Here is a 21,043-nt window from a genome sequence, read left to right on the forward strand (position 1 = left end):
ACACACACACACAATCACATGGAAAGGAAAAGAGAAGGAGATTTGCCCTGGCATGGCAAATGGCCCCTCCCAAACAAGTCGAGGAAATAAATTAAAAATAATATATTTATTTTTATATATATATATTATATCTTAAACTTAAAGCAAGATTTTTCAAGGCATTTATTATTAAAATGACATTCAAATTTTTTTTTTTACATGGCCTGATGCTCTCTGACACATTTGGACTTTTGTCTTATCACTTTACACAGTCATGTGGCCGATAACGGTCTCTTTGAACTCTTCATTTCACAGACGCAAACAAGCCCCTCTGCCCACTCGAGTTTCTGAAAGTGCAACTTCACGGATAAACAGTATAGATGAGCTCATACCGGTTATTTTGTTAAATCATTAACCAAACACACTATCATCATCCACCCGTGATGTGGGTTAACTAAACGCAAACACATCAAGCCCAAAAAAGTGCAAATGGAGAAGTAAAATGATGCAGGCTTATTAGGACGTTACTGAAAATCCACCATCAAAACCAACACCCACACACCTCAGAGGAGAACATACCAAAATCCAACCAACTGTAAAAACTCAGAGGAGCTAGCATTAGCACATCTGAAGCCTAATTTCAGATCTAAACCATCATTAGTTGTTTTTTTTCTGTCAGCGGGGTTTTGCAGTACAGCTTATAGTGAAACGCTGCGGTGCTAGAACAAAGAGTGAGATCAAAAACTTGTGTCTTTGTGTTTGAGAAATTGGCGGGCTCCAATCGAGCCTTGTCCGATGAGCCATGGTGAGTCAGTGCCTGTTCGAGTCACACATTACACTCCTACCAACCGTCAGAAGCATGCTACTAAACCATGAGCACTATCTCCATGTCCATAAAACAAGGATTTGCACTTCTGGAACGTTCTGGGGCAGGGATCTCTTTGGAAAAACATGCTGGACTAAGAAATATATATTCACTGTCAACATTGCATGATCTGGTCATATTTACATTTTTAGATGACAAAATGTGTTGTGATATGTCTTGGAAAATGCTTGCAAAGAGCATATTTTGTTCACGGTGGAACCCATGCGATTTGTACAATGAGGGGCAATAAAAGTGAGTACTTGAAATATTTCCAAAAATATATCTGGCATGGTTTTGGAGTGAAAACATCTTTTATGGTGGGAATGTATTATTTCTGCTGAAAGTGTATATCATGAGGTTATCAGAAGAAAAACAACATATAGAGTCAGAACCAGAATTATTGTGCATATCTGAGTAGGAAGGAAAATCCATTTTGAGATGTTACGACATTTAAATGCTGCAGAGAGATGGAATGCATTTGTTTTTCAGTTGCATGTGTTCTCTAATAATTATAATAAAAAAACTGTATAAAATCTGATTTAAAAAATCTGTATGAAATGTGTTAAAAACGGCATATCTTGCTAACTTAAATCATATAAATGAATAGTCACTCCAAAACCTATTTCCAGACAGATATTTCCATCACTATACACTAACTGTATAAAAACATTTGTAATTAATTGTTCATGCAAGTAATTATAAAAAATAAATTGACAAATAACTAATGCTAAAGTTGCTTCTGTCCCGTTTATGAGTAAAACAAAAAAATATTGTTACAGCTGCAACTGTGTAACACTTGGAAGATTAAAAAAGTAAATTCAAATTTCAAGTCAAATTATCAACTTGACAACCTAAATTATTTATTTTTCAGATACATTAATAAAAGTGTATTTTTGCACTGTTAAATGTGTTAATTAGGAGAAAATCTCTAAATCAAGGTGTGATTTGATGTTTTTATTTAACTGTGAAATAAATGCTTAAATGTGCAATTGCAAACACACCTCTAATGTACAGTGCATACTATGTATATTGTAAATACAAGTAATTTCCCTTCATTTTTGTATTAAATGTAAAGTGTGTAACACCGTTCTGTGCACTCTACAGTGTTGACTTATTTTGCTGTAATTGCATCATAATTTCAATTTCGAACTTTTCATATATCTTTCATACGAAATTTCCTTTATGATTTTTCTTATGAAAGTAAAAGACTTAAATAACATTGCACAACATAGAAGCAACTGATGTGCATTCATTAAAATATTGGAAGAGAAATGGCAGTTTAGTAATTAACTATTGGTAAAAACTGTATGTTATCAATAATCAATAAAAGATTTTCTTTGTCATATCAGTTATTTCAGTTAAGCAGGATTTACAGGAAAGCCATGAGTCATTGTTTATCAAATCTGATCATGTAATGGCTTTTTTGCAATGAGGAAAAAGCAAGTAAAACATTTGTTTTTAAAAAATATGTTACTTTTTGTATTAAACATTTGAATATAGCAATATATAAAAATTATATTAAATGAAATAAAAATCTAGAGTGAATTAGTAATATATACTCTACATGTTTTTAATCTCTCTATACATTTTAAATTCAAGCACAAGTTATTTATATTTCATATCATATTGTATCTTACTATTTTTTATTGTATCAGTTACAATCAATACAATTAAAAAAAAAAATTCAAAACTGACAAGACTCTTAATTTACACCAATACACATTGTGCAAAAGCACCTAATGAGCGCATGTCAGCAGATCAAGACCAAATCTTCCCACAATCCCTTTTCAACTCTCAGCTAGGAAGAGTGCAGCAAGCTAACAAAGTTATCAAGGTTCGCCATATTGATTAGTATTGATTAGTCATATTTAAGTGATGCTGAGGATATGTTACGTCCAGCGATAAAGCACAGGTGAGCGGACAGGGGTATCTGAGGTCATTTCATTAGTATGCTGGCTCCTATGTGTCTGTCCATCTCCCTGCTGAGTGACATCAGCAACAGGAAATGGGAGATGATTCAAACACATGCAGGGAAGGATGATGATCCTCAAGCACAGGATGATAAAGATGCTGGTCATCGATGATATGAAATCTAGATAATGACAGAGCAGGCTACCTCGGCTCAAGGCCTGTTTGACCGCGCAAGCTTCTGACTCAGCGTGCTTGAAGTCTTTGCTAACGTCAACAAGATCCGTCGAGAAAAATTAAGAGACAAAAAGAGCAATAGATGCTATGGATGAGGAGTGAGGCATGGCGGTGGAGAGAAAGACTGTGCGAGTACACTCAAAACAACAATACTTTGGCTAATATTAATTCAAATGTGGACAGCAGGAAATGGGTTTTCTTAATAAACTACGCTGTAAATACATCAAACTAACTTACAATAGCATGTATTCAATCTAAACACAAGGTAACCCCTAAACCGGCAACATACTGTAATAAAAACTCCTTTAAATCCCAACATAATGGAACATTAAACACAAACTAAGTTTCCCTCCTTTCCTTATCTTGCTCAAAAATGCATAAAATAGGCTAAACACTTCATTCTAACATTTAATCTTCCCATTCGGTTCCATGCAAAGCATGCTGGGAACTGGAAATCCCCTGCCTGAGTGCATAAAAATGATCCACTTGGTCCTGTTGCAAACGGATTAAGTAATTTTATAAAATGTATTGAAATTAACTTTACAATTTGTGTTGCATTCACTCCTTTTAACCAAATAAATGGAGGAAGCAGCATTTTTGAGTGTGAGTTGAACCAGTATAATGGATGCGAAGAACAGAATGAGGCCTTGTAACACCATTAACTGAATTACCTGTCAACACTTGTGTTTTACAAACTGTGATCTTTGGAGAGGTGACTAAACCTTACCCAGAAGCAACATCATGCAAGAAGAACCATGGGATCAGCATGCAGGAAGGTGAAAACATTCATGGCTCTGTGTTCCCCAGCGAACAACATGGGGATTTTTTGGAGGTAAACAGGTTCCAGCTTCCCTTTACTTCTCGTCCCTCTATAAAACAGTTAATAATTCTCAGTCACCATCTGACAACATTCTAATGAGCTATCATTTCCTGTAGCCGTTACAATTTTTGTCTCTTATTTTTTTCCCCCCATGCTATTCATTTCCTTGAGACTGAATTCCTCAAGCCTTGAGTCACAGGTGACCTCTGACCTCAGGTCCCCTCTAAAGCTGCCAGCCAATGTTTCCTCAAAGCTGTGCATGTGCACGGTCACACAATTCTGATGTCGCTACCGCGCAAATGGGAGAAAATTTCCAACAGATTCTAGACTTTAAAAAATGAATAAATAAAAAGAGGGACTAACCTTGATATTTTATAATTCAGAGTTTAAAAAAAAAGGATGGCATTTCAAACTCAAGCCTACTGATTTTTAGTACAGAAGTGTAAATATCCAGGGCTGACTAATTCACAAGATAAAAACAGCATTACTAGAGAATTTCAGTCATCTAGAGAGGCAATGCATCATTTTTTAGCGTTTTATGAGCCTGACAAAACTTATCTTGACAAATTGAGTTATCGTGAATTTAACTGAGGAAAACAAGACTATATTAACATATTTTAGAAGTCCAAATGAGTAATAATAATGCATATTGAATCATTTATTTCTCTGGCTTTAACTAATTATGCATTTAATCATGTAAATGTATCTAAAACACACACATAGCAAAAATATAATAAATGCAAATGTATTAATTGATATTCAAGTCAGATTAATAAGATAAATTAATTAATTGTGTAGTTACACACACAGGAATACATACTGTATAAATGTAAAATGTATAAATGTATAAGTCTATAAATCATTGACAATTATACATTTATATTCTATGCCTGTTTAATAAACTAAATTATTTTATTTATAATCTATATGTTATATATTTCTCTGTTCAGGTGGATGAAGGACACCAATAAAAATAGGTTGTGCTCAGCAGGAACAAAAATTAGAGGGAACATTGCCGCCAGCTGATGAGGACGGCCATCTTTAAATAAAGGGTGTAGGCCATACACCAGTGTATATCTACAGCTTCTCACACACAGAGACACATCTGTACACACTAATGACGCAAGAGGCTTAAAAAAAGGCCTTGACAAGTTTCTCCTAATCATTTACAGTGCAGGTATTTTAAAACAAAAGAAGGTCACGCTCTGTGGAGGAATTGATAAGTGCACTGCCGTTCACCTCTGGTCTGGTTCTTAGGGTCAGTTAAAACTAGCTCCATGTTACATGAGGATCTTTCCCAATGACCTCATGAGCAAGCCATGAGGACGTGTCCTGAATGGAGATCCCCGAACTCAGGGTATTAATCACTCGCACACACACACACACACACACACACACACATACATTGCTTTACGTGCTCACATTCATTCCTGTTTTCTCCACCAGCTGTGCCAGTCCCATGTTTAAACAGTAAGAATGAAGTAAAAAAACAAAAACAAAAAAACAGACTAAACAAAGGAGAAGAGGAAGAGAGGGGTGAGATCACTCCTATTTTGGAAAAGACTTATCAGCACGGGACTGGGTGACAGGGAATACTGATCTCTTCCCCTCTGGGTCTCAATGCTGGCTCAGAAGAGAAAAAAAATGAGTAATTATAGCACACTCATACAAGTGTCACTTCCCACCACACCAGCTAGACACTCATCACCTCGAACGCACAAACGTGTACACAAAACAGGCAAGTGTGCATACAAACTCACACCTCCACTAGAGAGCCAAGACATTTACATTTTAAATCAGATTCGAGATCCAAAACCTAGTGAGCCACTTTTTACCTACTGCCTACACAGGCAGCTGTCTACCAGTCATGGAACCTCATTAGAGATCAATTTGGAACATTATCACTGTAAACAAATGTTTTTTGAAGTTGTAAAAAAAAAAAAAAAAAGAGATGGCAATAGAGATTGAATAGAGTTTCAATAGAGATTGACATGAACAAGCTACTAAGCTAAAAACATTATACTCTAATAAGAATAAATACAAACCACATTAAAGGGGTCATATGATGCGATTTCAATTTTTCCTTTCTCTTTGGAGTGTTACAAGCTCTTGGTGCATAAAGAAGATCTGTAAAGTTGCAAAGACTAAAGTCTCAAATCCAAAGAGATATTCTTTATAAAAGTTAAGAGTCAACCACGCCTACCTAAAACGTCTCGTTCTAACACGCCCCCACGTCTACATCATGATGTGGGAAGATAACGCCGCCCAAATGTTCACGCAAAGAAAGAAGGCGTAACTTTTATTCTCGCTGTAGTATTGTTGTTGCCGCCGCCATGTCATGAAGGCGCTGTGTGTTTCGTTGTGAACGCGAAACTTTGTTTGGCCTTCCAAAAGAGGACGATATCTGCTTCGTTATGTCTGGAGCTGATCTGTGCTGGTTGCTGAGGAAATACAACAACCATTTCATTATACCAAATACACAAAATAATGTTCTTTTTGGCAACATCTTATGACCCCTTTAAAATATTGTGTAAAATTCACTTTTTTAAAATCAGATTTTTATTAAACGTTCATTTAACATTTATACTTTTTATAATTTTTCAGGACTGAATCATACTTATAAAATAAATACTGTCTGCTTAGCATAAATACAATATATACACACTTGTGTGTGTGTGTGTGTGTGTATACGTATATATATATATATATATATATACACACACACACACACATGTATATATAAAACTGATGTATATATGGATAGACAGATAGATAGATAGATAGATAGATAGATAGATAGATAAAAATGTACAGATGCAATATACAGAATAGATGCAATACATATAAATAAATTACTGATGATGATGATGATAATAATAATAATAAATAAAAACAGAATCCCAAAGTGCTACAAATTAAAAAACAAAAAGACAAAATAGATGTAAAGAATCAATCAATCAAAAGCTCTGCATAACTATAAAACTGCTATTTAATATACTACAATAAATAATATAGATATACGGATAAAATTTAATCAAGAACATGTTTCTCAGAACACTGTTTTGGAACATTTTGGACCAACTTTGGCAATGTCTCAATGAGGCCTACAACGCTGCCTAAAAAGCTGTCGCTCACTTGGTCTTGGAACAGAGCACCAGTGATCAAAGATGCTTCTACTAAAATATCAACTGAAAATTCCAATTGACGTAAACAAATCATTCCTATGTGCCCATGCAACAAGCTTAGGCACGAGAGATCAGTCAGACATCAGCCATCCTCAAAGCGAGCTCTGATTACACAGCAACACAATTCACAAAATCACTATGGGTGGACTGCTTACTGACTCACTGGAGGATCAAACATGCCCAGGATGATTGTGCGGGCAAGGCCAGGCAGGGCTGCTTACGGCTGGGCCAGAGGAGGAAGGAAAGCTGGGGTGTCTGGTTCAGGGGGATGTAAGGGAGAAGTCCACCCTGTAATGCCCTTCCCTTCCTCTTAAAGGGATAGTTCACCCAAAAATGAAAATTCTGTCATTAATTACTCACTCTCATGTCGTTCCAAACCCGTAAGACCTCCGTTCATCTTCGGAACACAAATTAAGATATTTTTGATGCATTCTGAGAGCTCTCTGACCCTCCCATAGACAGCAATGTAATTACCACGATCAACGTCCAGAAACGTAGCAAGGAGATCGGTAAAATAATCCATGTGACATCAGGGGTTCAACCGTAATTTTACAAAGCTACGAGAATGTGGCGCAGCTGACACAGAACAGCATACGCAGTTCACGTTCAGTGGATACTCTCCAAAATGGTGCTAGGGTGATGCGGAGGAGACATTCTCGTAGCTTCGTAAAATTACGGTTGAACCCCTGATGTCACATGAATTATTTTACCGATCTCCTTGCAACGTTTCTGGACGTTGATCGTGTTAATTACTGTACATTGCTGTCTATGGGAGGGTCAGAGAGCTCTCAGAATGCATCAAAAATATCTTAATTTGTGTTCCGAAGATGAACCCGTCTCACGGGTTTGGAACGAACTGGGTGAACTATCCCTTTAATCACGAAACACTGGCACTTCGGCATGGCCCTGAGACACACTGGCTGGTGAGTCTGCAATCTGCCTATTCTAGGTGACCACTGCACTGGTGACCCTCTGCATAACTGCAAATACACTGAAAGACATTCTAGTTAGAAAAGATGTCACCAATGAGACCACAAAGACTATATTGGCTAATAAATAAGCAATAAATAACAGTTAAGCTCAATGAAGATAAATTTTGTGATAATGAAAAGTGTGCAAACAGGATATTTAAACCTCAGAGCAACACTCACAATGGCATCCAATATTGACGCACTTGTGGCTGCACTGCAAGTCTAGCTCACTAACGAACATGAGAAATAGGTTCGTGCAATGAGACTCATTTTGATGGGAGTGATGATTAAGAACACGAGTTTTGAAACGGAAACACACACGGCAGCAACAGAGCTCTGCTTACGTACATATATCAATACAAACACGAAGATTGAAGATCGCATGTCACACGAAAATATCCGCATAGACTGATTGGACTAAACTGAGAAAATACTAAAGTATGAGTAATAATAACGATTTTGAGGATGTCATAATTAAACATTTCACCTGTACATGCAAAATCCCAATTTTTCTTTTGCTACATGCAGAAGAGCTGCACAAGATGGATGCATTCACACACCTACAGAGCTGTAACCACACAGAAACGATGCTTTCTGTACAGTCATACAGTGAAGCAGCTGTAGGTTGAGTTATCCGGTGAGCTCTAGGTCTGCGGGTAAACCGTGCTCACCTTCAACAGGATGTCACCTAACCAATCACCCGTGACCCAAAGAGTCACAGCCGAACAGACAAACGCATATCAAAGCTGATAACTATCATTTAAAATGTTTTAAACCAACAAAAATATCAAGAAATCACAGTCCTATTAGGATTTTCCAAAGCACAATTCAATATGATTTGAATATAGCTTACGTTACTATTTATACATTTCATTTATACTATTCATTTTTTGAAAGTTATTACAGTAGTTTGCTTTATTGTTGATTTCATTTAGTTATTCTCATTTATTTTGTAATTTCAGATGCATTAAATCAATAGCATTAAAATGACAATATGCTTTTGCATAGAAACTTTAATATGTTTGCATCAAGATATTTCCTAGAGCAAACCAAATGCATTCTCTGAATTCATTCCCTCTCCACAAATTCCTGTCATTCTGATAAACAAATAAGCCAATAAATAAATAAAAAGAGATAATTCAATTTACACAGTTGTACAAAAACAAAACCAAAATAAAAATAAATAAATTCTAATATTTCTAAAAGTTCTAATATTTCTTAAAATTAAGATATCTAAAATTTCTAATATAACTAAACTTGCATGTGAGAAAAGGGATTTACACCTGTTGTGGGGTCATGCAACAAGAAGGGTTTAATACACTATGTACTCCATAAACAAAGAACTCACTCAGATATTTGTATTTATCTAGAGATCTGAAGAATTCAACAAAATGCCCCTAATTTTCCCCTAAATGCATAAATATACTATCAGGCAATTCAGGGTTGGTTCTGATTTATCTCAGACTTTAAGAAAAACTCCTGAAAAAGCACCTATACACTGCTATGCAAATGTCCAAAATTCTTGCATGCACGCGGCACACTTCTGAACTTAAACTTTTGTGCATAAAAAAAAAATCCCCCTTTCCACACTAACATTGACCAGTTTCACTACAGTTGCCCCCCTGTGCAGTTTAAACATGTCTACCTGAAAAAAGGCGGTAAAAAAGGCCCCGTGACTCAGATTCCCGGCTGGATGGGGCTGCAATGACTCGCACGACTTACCGCACAACATGAGGCCTTGGGCAGGTCAGAGAAACAGTAGCTGCAGATAAAGCTGTCACCTCGCTCACATCTAATGAAATAAGTCATTGATTGATTCTGTTCTGTCTTGCTGCATAAAGCCTTAGTAAGACAATTAAAGACCTTTTGTTCACTGTTCAACACTTAAAAAGCCTAGTTTCTGTAGTACACTATGGCGTAACTTGATTTGCAATCAGTTTAGTCACCCTCTTGTGACTCTGATCCGGTATCTGTCTACTCACAAATACTGGGAATAAAGGGCTGATTATTTTCTTGCGTATTATTACGGTCAGTATTAGTAAGATAACTCATACTAACATTCCTGTGAAAAGCTTGGTCACCACCCAGTCACCCTCCATGGGGACTCAACCCTGAGACCTTCAACTCAATGCTGTCTTTGTCCAGTGATGCCTCGAGAACAGGTGACTTTGCCTTCCGTGCTTTCCAGAAAGGAGCAAGAATTTAACTCCTCCATGCCAGGAATTCAACACCAAATTAGTTATTTATGACCACAATTTTAAGCCTAGGAGCGTACCAGAAATAGCAATGGTGGTCACTTAGTAATGTCTCCTATTAGCACTGGAATGAGTTCAGATTAGCCGAGCTTTGATTTGATTTCTCCTGTCAGGAGTATCTTTCCCATCCATCCACTATTTTCTCATAGTCTATTTTTCACATTTAAAGTACTTTAATTAAAAGCAGGGTCATCTGCATATTCTTTGTTTTGATAATGTGACCATTCACGAATGTTCATAAGGAACAGTAGGAGATACTGTCAGATGGAAATGCATGGAGAAAGGATGCATCCTCTGTCAATCAGTTAGCTGCCGTTCACTTTGAGCTCATATACTGAGCCCATGACTATCAATACGGCAGCAAGCCTATTTGAATAGGCACAAAATAAGCCACACACAAAAGCATTTTTTGAATGAAAACAACTGCCTGTCTTCACCAATCAACAGTGATGATATCATCAATGGGAGGGGTTAATTGAGGTGAGACCACAGACTGTTTCAGTATGATTTAACTAACTACACAATACACACGGCACTAAGCCAACACTTAAAGTGATAGTTCACCCAAAAATGAATATTCGGTTATCGTTTCATTTCAAACCTGTTTGACTTCCTTTTTCCAAAAAGGAGATGTTTAGCAGATTGTCTGAGCTGCTTTCTTCTATACAATGCAAGTGGATGGGGACCAGAGGCTGTCAAGCTTTAAAAGGTAAAAACACCATACAAGTAGCATAAATGTGGTATATTTAAGGTCTTCTGAAGCCATATGATAGTTTTAGGTTGTTATCATCTGAAAATGTTACTTTGCAGCTTTGGTCACCATTCACTTTCATTGTATGGAAAAGAGCAGCTTGCACAATCTGCTAAATATCCAATTTTGTGTTGCACAGAATAAAAAAAAAAATTAAAAAAAGTCATTTTCATTTTTGGGTGAACTATTCAATTTATCCTTTTGGTTAACACAATCTGAAAGCAAGCCTACATAGATGGAATGGTTTAATATCTACAAGCAAGCCTGCCCTGGGCAAGGCATTAGTTCTAAGATCTCGCTTACAATTAGCCTGCAAATCAGGAAATAACAACAATAAGTAGCATTAATATAAGACAGAACAATAAGCCACACTCCATCTGAGACAAAGGAAAAGCCTTAAACAGGAAATCAAAGCCTTTCAGGACTACTAGTAATGTCAAATCATGCATAGTCTGAAGATAATTTGCACTGAGTGAACAAGGACACGGTTCCATTCCAGTAATTGCTTGTTTTCACATTTTGTTCCGACTTTTAAATTCTGTTTCTCCTCTCACATCCTGTAAAAAGCTGCTTCAGGACCCTGATATCTCCTCACGATGGATCATTTGGTTAAGTGTACTTCCACAAAATAAGGCAAGACCTGAACTAACTGACGTCACAGTTATTAAGCCCTCACAAATCAGCTAAACTTGTCAGAGACTTTGCCAAACCGTAATGCATAAAATAACTCTTAACAGCGAAGATAAAAGATTTTCCACTATCAACAGTTGTAATTTATAGACATCCCACTTTAAGACAGGAAGATCCATATAGCAATAATAGAACACACACTGACCAGACTGAAAACAGACATCCATCATCTAATCGTATGTTTGCTCTTCATTTAAACAATTCTTTAGGGTCACTCTGGCCAAAGCCATTGACCTGGTCATGAAATACAATACATACAGAAACTGTAGCCTACATGTATATTTAAAATTCTTGGCAGACAATGCGAAAAGGCATTTCACTGGTATTAATCTTAAAATGGTAATGTCTGTGTCTCCTTTATGTCTCACAGATAGGATGCATCAAATTGAGATGTTTTTCTTATTCCCTTTTTTTTTCTTTAGTCAAATGTTTTATGCTATTTTCCTATCTGTAATATAGTCTCATAGAAATTTGCCTTGAAAATAGTAAATGAATTAAAAGTAATTTCTTGTTTGTTAATGTTTCATTAAATATCCATACATTACAGAACAAATAGCTGATTATTTTCCTTTCATTTTTTTTTACAGTCAAGAGACTGTCATTGAGTTAATCTCTCCAGCAAATTAACAAAAAACATGAACAAAAAATTATATAAAACACAAAAATGCCAGCAAAGTAAAAATGCTTTTCACCAGATTCTAAGGTTCAGAATTGCACTAGTACATAAACCTGCATGTATGTAGATACACTTAAAAAAACAATAGACATTTAGGGAAAGCACTTTATTTCAAATAATACATTTTCTTTTATCTTAAATATAAAAAAGTTTAAATTATCTGTTGCTTGCACACTGCTTGAAAATGATTTTCCACGCAATTCAGGGTCAACATCCAGTCTGTTATACATTCAAACTTAATGTTCAGCCATGTGTCACATGCGTGAATGAAGCCACATTTGCCCTGGTAAAACGGCAACCTTATAAATAAGAAATAAAGAATTTACCCAGTTTCACTTTGAGGGAAAGAGAACTGAAAGCATTTCCCATATTTGCATCAGCCATAAAAGTCCTGCTAACGTAAAAAATCAGAAAGTAATTTTAGACTTCACATCACTGCATGTATTTCATTACTTTTTTAAAATGTCATAGCCACAGTGTCTACATGCAATAGTTTAAAGATAAACGGGACTAAAATAAGCCTTTCAAATACAATCTGTTTGCACAAATAGCAACTCTCATAATTTCTAGAGCAACCAAAGAAATATTAACACTAGTTCACAGGCCAAACACACAATTAACTTTCATCAAATGCTCCCACAATGCCAATAACAAGATACGTTTATTGTAGCAAGAATGCAAACCAATAAAATAACAGTAAATAAAAGAGTTTATTTATATAACAGCACGAACAGTTGTGTGTGAGCAAAAACACTACTTACATGCCCTGCTTGTCAAAGCAGCACAAGAACATACTTTAAAACCATATGCAAGAGTCTGTTAATTAAACTTGATTGATAATCTACTACACACAGAAGGAAAACACAATACAGAGCCATACATTTAAAAGGTGTACAGGTCTCAAAGTTGTATAATTCAATGATAGGTCCTTGATTTTCCTACTGTTTTGGTACCGTTCAAGAGATACACTGAAACTTAAATGAATCTCACCCTGGGTCTGCTTTTCCTGAATGGATGGATGCCTTTGCATAGCTCTTAAAATCACATTACTGAACAATGAAATAACACTTTAACTGAAGCAATTAAGTCGAGCGAAGTTCAGTGATTATTGATGGATCTTTTCACACCTATAAAATCAAAGAGGAGCCCATAACAGGAGCAAGGCAGGACCATAAATGTAGATGAGTTCAAAAGTGGAAGGTAGTAAAAGAGGTAAACATTAACATTCATGTCATAAAGCCCAGGATACGGTGCAGCACACCATCCAGGCTTGCAACAGGAAGGCCTGCATGACTTTTTACTGGCTTACGACTAAATACTAAAAATGTATTGCTTCAGAAAGTTCACAGCGATGACATGAATATTCCAGAAATAACAGCATTTTATTTCTTTTTGATTGTGTGATGTTTGGATAATTGTAGTGTAAATCTAAATGCTCTCTAAGGGATATTTATGAGCTGAGCGTAAAAACGAGTAAATGTAAACTCTCATGTAAGAGAGCTGAATGTATAGCTTGCAACGTTCTGCCAAAAATGTGAAATCTGGAACAAGGAGGACAGAGAAAAACAATTGAACTTGCTTCACTGACAGAGAAAAATGACTTAATAAAATTAATCTTTTGATGCCTTGAGGAAAAATGTGAGGGAAGAAAGATCTTTGATAGGGAATTATGGGTACAATCCTACAGACCTACTTCACGTCGTAAAAAGGGCACAAAAGCAGTCCTTTTTTCTATAAAAAAAAGAAAAAAGAAAAAAAAAGAAAAGTGAGGGTGTTTCTAAGAAATCTAGATATTTATCAAAGAAATTCACTTTACTCTCAGAGCTTTGCTTTCATAGTTTTTATCTTAATATCTATCCACAGGTTAGTTCACAAGCACGCACACACACACACACACCTAGGATTTTCTATCACGGTGGGGACTTTCCATTTATTTAATAATATTTCCCTCATCCAACCCTAAATTTAAACCTCAATCACACCATTCTGCATTTAATTTTTTTTATGTGATATTTAGTATGTATGTTAAGCTGTTTGCTGGCCACAATGTAGGTTCTTTCCCTTTTCAATATGCTGGGGACATTTGGTCCCCACAAAGTAGATACCTGACCTAGACACACACACACACACACACACACACACACACACACACGCATCCACAAAAGACTTGAACAAGTAAACTCTCTGATCTGTGGTAAACTTCATATTTCTGTTGTTTTACCTAAACTTTCTCTTACATACACACACAATACCACAACAACCCTATTTGAACCTCTCACAACAGATGCGCACGCACACACACACACACACACATACACACACACACAAACACACACACACACACACACACACACACACACACACGCTCGGATGGATTTAAGTTGCATCATATCTGTGCATGTGCTTGGTAAAATCACAAAAGGACACCGAAAGATAACAGCAATGACACGGTAAAAGCAACTCTCAAATCACATCCAGTTCTTTGAATGCATCTTAATTTTCTCTGTACTATGTCTTGAGGAAAAACAAGTCCATAAATAACCCAAATCTGCTGATATTCCCTCCACTTAATTAAGAAATTCCCTATAGCATCAGCAATTTTTGGAAAGTAAGAGGGCAACAAGCTGTTTTCAAAGCAAACGGCTGATGCAATCTACATGTGCCTTTGCAGTTATGGCCGGGGTGATTGATGCTTTGCATTGTCAGATGGGGCTGCCCCAAAGACAGGTGTTCACAAGCCAAAAACAGCAGCGCTGATCCCCACCTATAGCATCCTATTACCCTGTTGCAACACTACTGGCCACAGCACAGGTGCTTAAAGAGTCTGGGGTTTAAATACAGCATGTGTTTGTGATTCAACATACAGCAGATGGTATTAATGTGGATCTTAACAGCTCAATTTATATAACTCTACTTCCTGTCACTTTGTGGACAGTCTCTACAAAAAAAAAAAAAAAAAAAAAGCAATGTTGTTTGGAAAATGACTAAATGTAAATAAATATTGATTTCTGAAAGATCATGTGACACTGAAGACTGGAGTAAATTCAGCTGCTGAAAATTTAGCTTTGCCATTACAGAAATAAATTATATTTTGAAATATATTAAAATAGAAAACAGTTCATTTGTTTGTTTATTTAACACCATGCCAGCTTCTGTGGCTATTTTCATGGCGAGAAACAAATATGGCTAAATTATATCAGGTTTTTTGGCTTAACTCTGTTAAAAATCTCTTCAAAAGAGTTAACTGAATAAAAAGGTTTTCTCACAGAGTTAAAACCCTACATGACTTCACAAACATTTGACATGAAATAAATAGCACACTGAAATAGACACTGAAAGATAAGTACAAGCTGTTTCACTTTTTAATTAGAGTAATGAAAATAACATTACTAGAATACAAAACTCTGTAGGCAGAGTAAATGCGCAAATACATACAACCCATGAGATACTTAAGCTACACTAAGCTACACTAATATATAACCAAGAGGCCTTTACAAACTTTTTAAGGCCTAAGGTGACTTTTAGTGGATATGAAGTAATTTCCATTCCAGTTCACACAAGTGTCCTAGTTAACTATGAACATGATCCCACTAACATTTGACAACTAAACAGTGTACAAATACAGCATCTTAATTTTGAACAGTATTCATTAATGTGTATCATTTATGCAATTTAAATCATACTGTAAAAAATTATAATTGATTTTATTTAGCATTTAACTTAATTTTAATATATAAGAAGTGTGTTTTTGCTAATATATATGCACTCTACCATTCACTATGATTTTTATAGGCAATCGGTACATTTACTTTACTTTTTTACTTTAAATTAAATCAATTGATCAAAAGTGACAGTAAAGACTTTTGCTTTGAATTGTATCACAGTTTCCACAAAAATATAAAGCTGTATAAAGTAGTAAGCAATATAGGTCAAGGTCAAAGTCTTACTAAAAAATACAGATTACAGAACACCAGACAAATATAAAACATAAATATATACAAATATCAAACACTATCAAACATATATATAGCTTAACTCTGTTAAAAATCTCTTCAAAAGAGTTAACTGAATAAAAAGGTTTTCTCACAGGGTTAAAATCAGCACAATATAATAAAACATGCTTCAGGGATAAAAGGTTTCTGAAAACAGTTTAAATTATAATAATATTTTGCAATATCATTGTTTATTTTGATCAAATAAGCAGCCTTGCTGAACATAAGGGATTTCATTCACAAATATTAAAAAACTTACTGACTCCAAACTTTTCAACTGGAGTATATTTTTAATGAAATATAGCAGAAGCACACTTTTTAATGAAAACATTTCACAAATGAGGAATGTTAAGTTTACAAAATAGGAAGCAATAGATAGATTGTTCAAAACGAAAATGACAAAGTCTTGGACACTCTCTGGTTGTCAAACATTGTGGAACATGTTCATAGTTAATATGATAAACTACATCGGTGGTTCCTCTGATAGGACATCTGTGTGAACCTGAGGGAAACTGATTTTGTACATCCATGAAAAATGACCTCGAGACCAGTTGGTTACATTTATTTTTTAAAGAGTAGCACTATTCTGTGGTTCAGTGTCCAAATACGTTTTCGGGGTGTTTATGTGCTCTAGACACTTATCATAAGATGCATTAGATGGCATGCCTTCTTTCTCACACACACCCACTCACAGTATTCCAAACAGTTCTTTTAACCATTATGGGATCTTTATGTGAAGTGGCGGTTCGTATGAAACACTCTGGGTGGGCATCATATCTTTAGATTAGAAGGACCACAGGCCACAGACCAATGACAGAGACGACGTCAGATCCATTACATGACTGAGCCAAATCACCATCCTGTACTGTCAACAAAACTCCATCCGCAAACTAGGACCAACCTGAGCAGTGCCATCAGATTTGAGGCTCAACTGATCATCCCTGCGGGAAAACAGTAACTAATACAAGAAAAATTAAGCATTTAAGTTGCATTAAGGTAAGACAGTATAGGCATGCACTAGTCAGTTTTGAGATTTTGGGCTTTTTTTGTTGTCTTTCTGACTAAGGAAACGAAAAACAGACATTTAAATGTTTATTTCTTTACACTTCATCTATTTGCATCTGTGGATTGCAATTGCAATATATTTAAAAGCCGTTTTCACAAAATGAGTCAAGAAATTTCTACTTCACACTACAAAAAATATTTTCTTAAGAGTTTTTAATCTAAGCAAAATTATATATTAGGTCTTATTTTCTGAAAAATATATCAAAATTAAGTGACTTTATGCTTAAAACAAAGAAAAATATCTGCCAATGGGCTTTTCATTTAATAGGAGTAATGATTAGGAATGTGTCAGGGAAAAACAGTAAGGAGACTGCATTAACATTTTAATATTTTGATAAACTAGTGCTTTCTTTGTTCTCGGTTTAAGAGATGAAGTCGGCGACACTGACTCGTCATCTCCGCAGTAGTGATGTGCCTGTATGCAGGTTTCATACGGATCACATAATCTGAGAATATTTGTTTTCCATTTGAATTGGTTCATTTGAAAGTAGACATTTCACTCTCTATAGATATATTTTTTATGTCTGTAATGTAAAGATATACATGGTGTTTCGCACTCAAGTTCACAGACTGAGACGGCAGAAAGCGCATCCTGTTTGCTTTCATTAGCCTATTTCACAAAAGCACGATTTGTTTTTTATTGTGAGTGCACACAAATAAACGTAGAGTCTTTACAGATTCGAAAGATGTATTACTCTTATCTGTATGAGCAAAAATGACCAGTATTTTAGGAGTAAGTGAGCGCACCGGCGCCTCCATCTGTCCTGCAGTGAGCGCTACTGTTCACAGTACTCACTCACTCTCCACACAGACATATAGCGCACATTTCTCTAGGTTAACATTACACTGAGCGGCCATGTAAAGTTGCTAATACTTATATATTTCAGATGATAAGCCATATTTGAGGTCGATGAATGTTTGGATGTCCTGCCTGATGTACTGTATTACCATAGACTAGCTGTTAACGATCTGTTAGTTACGGACTGCGTGACTTCGCCTAATAAAAGCAACTAATAAAATTTTGGTCGACCAAGCCTCTTCTGGTCGACTAACGATTAGTCGACTATTACGGGGCAGCCCTACCATTTAAATTATGTTTATTTTTCTTATCCTTTAAGCATAAAATCTCTTCATTTTAATTAATTTTTTATTCATTTGATATTTTAGCAGAAGTGTCTTTGATCACTGCTGCTCTGTTCCAAGACCAAGTGAGCGACAGCTTTTTAGGCAACATTTTAGGCCTCGTAGGGACATTGCAGAAGCAAAAGCTGGTCCAAAATGATCCAAACTGTGTTCTGAGAAACATGTTTTTAATTAAATTCTACATTAAATTTTAATTAAATTCTAAGGCAAAATCTATCTATCTATCTATCTATTCTTTTTTTACAGACGGCGTTGCATATAGAATTTGTGCAGTTTAAATAGCATTTTATTTCTAAAACATAGTGAAAATGTATTTTTGACAGCATTTTCTGATTTATGGAGAGCTAAACAGAGACATCCGAACCCCCTCTGTATAAACCTTTAACTCTAATATGTAAAAAAAAAAAATAATAATAATAATAAAAAAAAAAGGATACGTATATTGACCATGGCTTTATAATATTCTGGCTTTATATAGATTTCTGTTCTCGAAATGTATAGAGATAAGTGCATACATTTAATTAGATAATGTCTATTTTGCAACATTTCAGAAAACAATTGTTGTAATGTGCTGTGATTAATCAACAGGTGAAAGTATTGTGATATCGATTAATAAAAAATTTGACACCGTTCACCTGTAATGTCTTACCTTAATCCCAAAGCTATATCCACATGCCATTTCATGCCTTCCAGAAAGCATATATGGTTTTATATCCCAAAACACATATTAAGCACACAAGCTAAGCTTAGTCTATGTTTGTGAAAGCGATCTCACAGTAAGTTATAACAACAACAAGCAACGTGGGCGTAAAGCATCAACAACTCCCGTCTATCTAGGCCATTTAGCTCTGAAAACAAGATGATGGGAATTTCAGAGCAACGGACAAAGTCTGGATCCCATGATCTCATTTCGGCCTGTAATTTACCAATGGCCCGGCCTCCATACTAATTTCCACAGTCAAACTGTCAATTTGATGGTTTATGGGAAGTGTAGGTAGACACCTTGCAGACTATGTACAGGGTTTCCCCAGCGTACACAACAAAGGAGCTCAATGGCACATTTGTCGCTGACTTTCTCTCCTCGTTTTCATTTAACTCCTTCATTTTCCGCTATACATCTAAGTGGTCCGCCCACACTCTCTGACACACCAAAACCACACACACTCACACATATGTCCATGTGCACACACCGTTTTGCCTTTCCATTTGCTCATGGGCCCCCAGATATAAGTCAATGTCTTGAATTACTCACCCAATGAGGGCCACCATCTGCTCCACTATATGTGCTTGCTGAAGGTATCACAAAGACTTTCTGTATGAGAGAAAGAGAGAAAGACAGAATCACTCCATCAGTTATCCACTGGGTGATACACTCGTAACCACATCAGATGCCCCCCTATGGACCCTCTAACACAGCAAATGAGCAGGCAGTGGTCAGCAGAAGGTTTTTTTTCCTGTGATCAGAGGTTAAAACACAATATGACACATCTTTGAGCAGACCAACATGGAAAAGGCCTTATACAGATGACGTGAGCCTTACAAGGCCCAGGGCTACAGCTAATACAATCGAGGGAGGGGGACTGTGAAAAAAAAGAAAAGAAACAAAAACATGTCTGAAAACCTGACTGGAAGTAAAGCAGGATCAAAGATGGCTCCTGTCCAGTCCAGATCCTGCTGACTCAGAAGTTCAGCCATGATAAAAGGCAGGATGGGCGGCGTGGGTGTTGGGGGTCGGGGTTTGTTGGCTGGTGCCTGGTGCAACTCAATCAGTCGGGACTTACTCATTATGTTTTTCTGCTTCAGTGTTTGTCACGGCCGTCATGGCTGAGTTGCACAAACACCCTCCTTAACGTCTGGAGCCTGCATGATCACATCTGGACGTACTTTCAATTATCGGTTTCATTTTTTGTGTTTTTGTGTCATCATCTGTGCAGTTAAATTTAGTATGTGTTTTTTGATGGGCTTAGCGGAATTATTGGCTAATCTTGTTATTTGTAATAATTTGCTTAACTTTTTATAATGACAATGTTTAAAGGGGTCATATGATGCGATTTCAATTTTTCCTTTCTCCTTGGAGTGTTACAAGCTCTTGGTGCATAAAGAAGATCTGTAAAGTTGCAAAGACTAAAGTCTCAAATCCAAAGAGATATTCTTTATAAAAGTTAAGAGTCAACCAAGAACGGCTCGTTCTAACACGCCCCCACATGTCTACGTTACGATGTGGGAAGATTTGCATAACGCCGCCCAAATGTTCACGCAAAGAAAGAAGGCGTAACTTTTATTCTCGCTGTAGTATTGTTGTTGCCGCCGCCATGTCGTGAAGGCACTGTGTTTCGTTGTGAAAGCGAAACTACTTTGTTTGGCCTTCCAAAAGAGGACGATATCCGCTTCGTCATGCCTAGAGCTGATCCGTGCTGGTCGCTGAGGAAATACATCAACTTCGCGCTGTGGATCGCCGGATCGGCTTTCACCGTGGACGAAGCGGAGTCCAGCCCGGGGTCGTCAC

The 21,043-nt window shown here is 36.3% G+C and overlaps 1 protein-coding gene across 1 annotated transcript in view; it reads right to left on the reverse strand.

The window, feature by feature from the left end:
• LOC107693954 (vacuole membrane protein 1-like) overlaps window positions 1-21,043 on the reverse strand; it is a 56,455-nt gene that overhangs the window by 1,944 nt on the left and 33,468 nt on the right. The window contains exon 5 of the mRNA XM_016493528.1: window positions 19,790-19,849. Within this exon, the coding sequence (XP_016349014.1) occupies window positions 19,790-19,849 (60 nt within the window). The remainder of the gene's footprint in view (window positions 1-19,789; window positions 19,850-21,043) is intronic.

Source organism: Sinocyclocheilus anshuiensis, unplaced genomic scaffold (assembly GCF_001515605.1).
Source record: "Sinocyclocheilus anshuiensis isolate Anshui unplaced genomic scaffold, SAMN03320099.WGS_v1.1 scaffold694, whole genome shotgun sequence".
NCBI classification, from domain to species: domain Eukaryota; kingdom Metazoa; phylum Chordata; class Actinopteri; order Cypriniformes; family Cyprinidae; genus Sinocyclocheilus; species Sinocyclocheilus anshuiensis.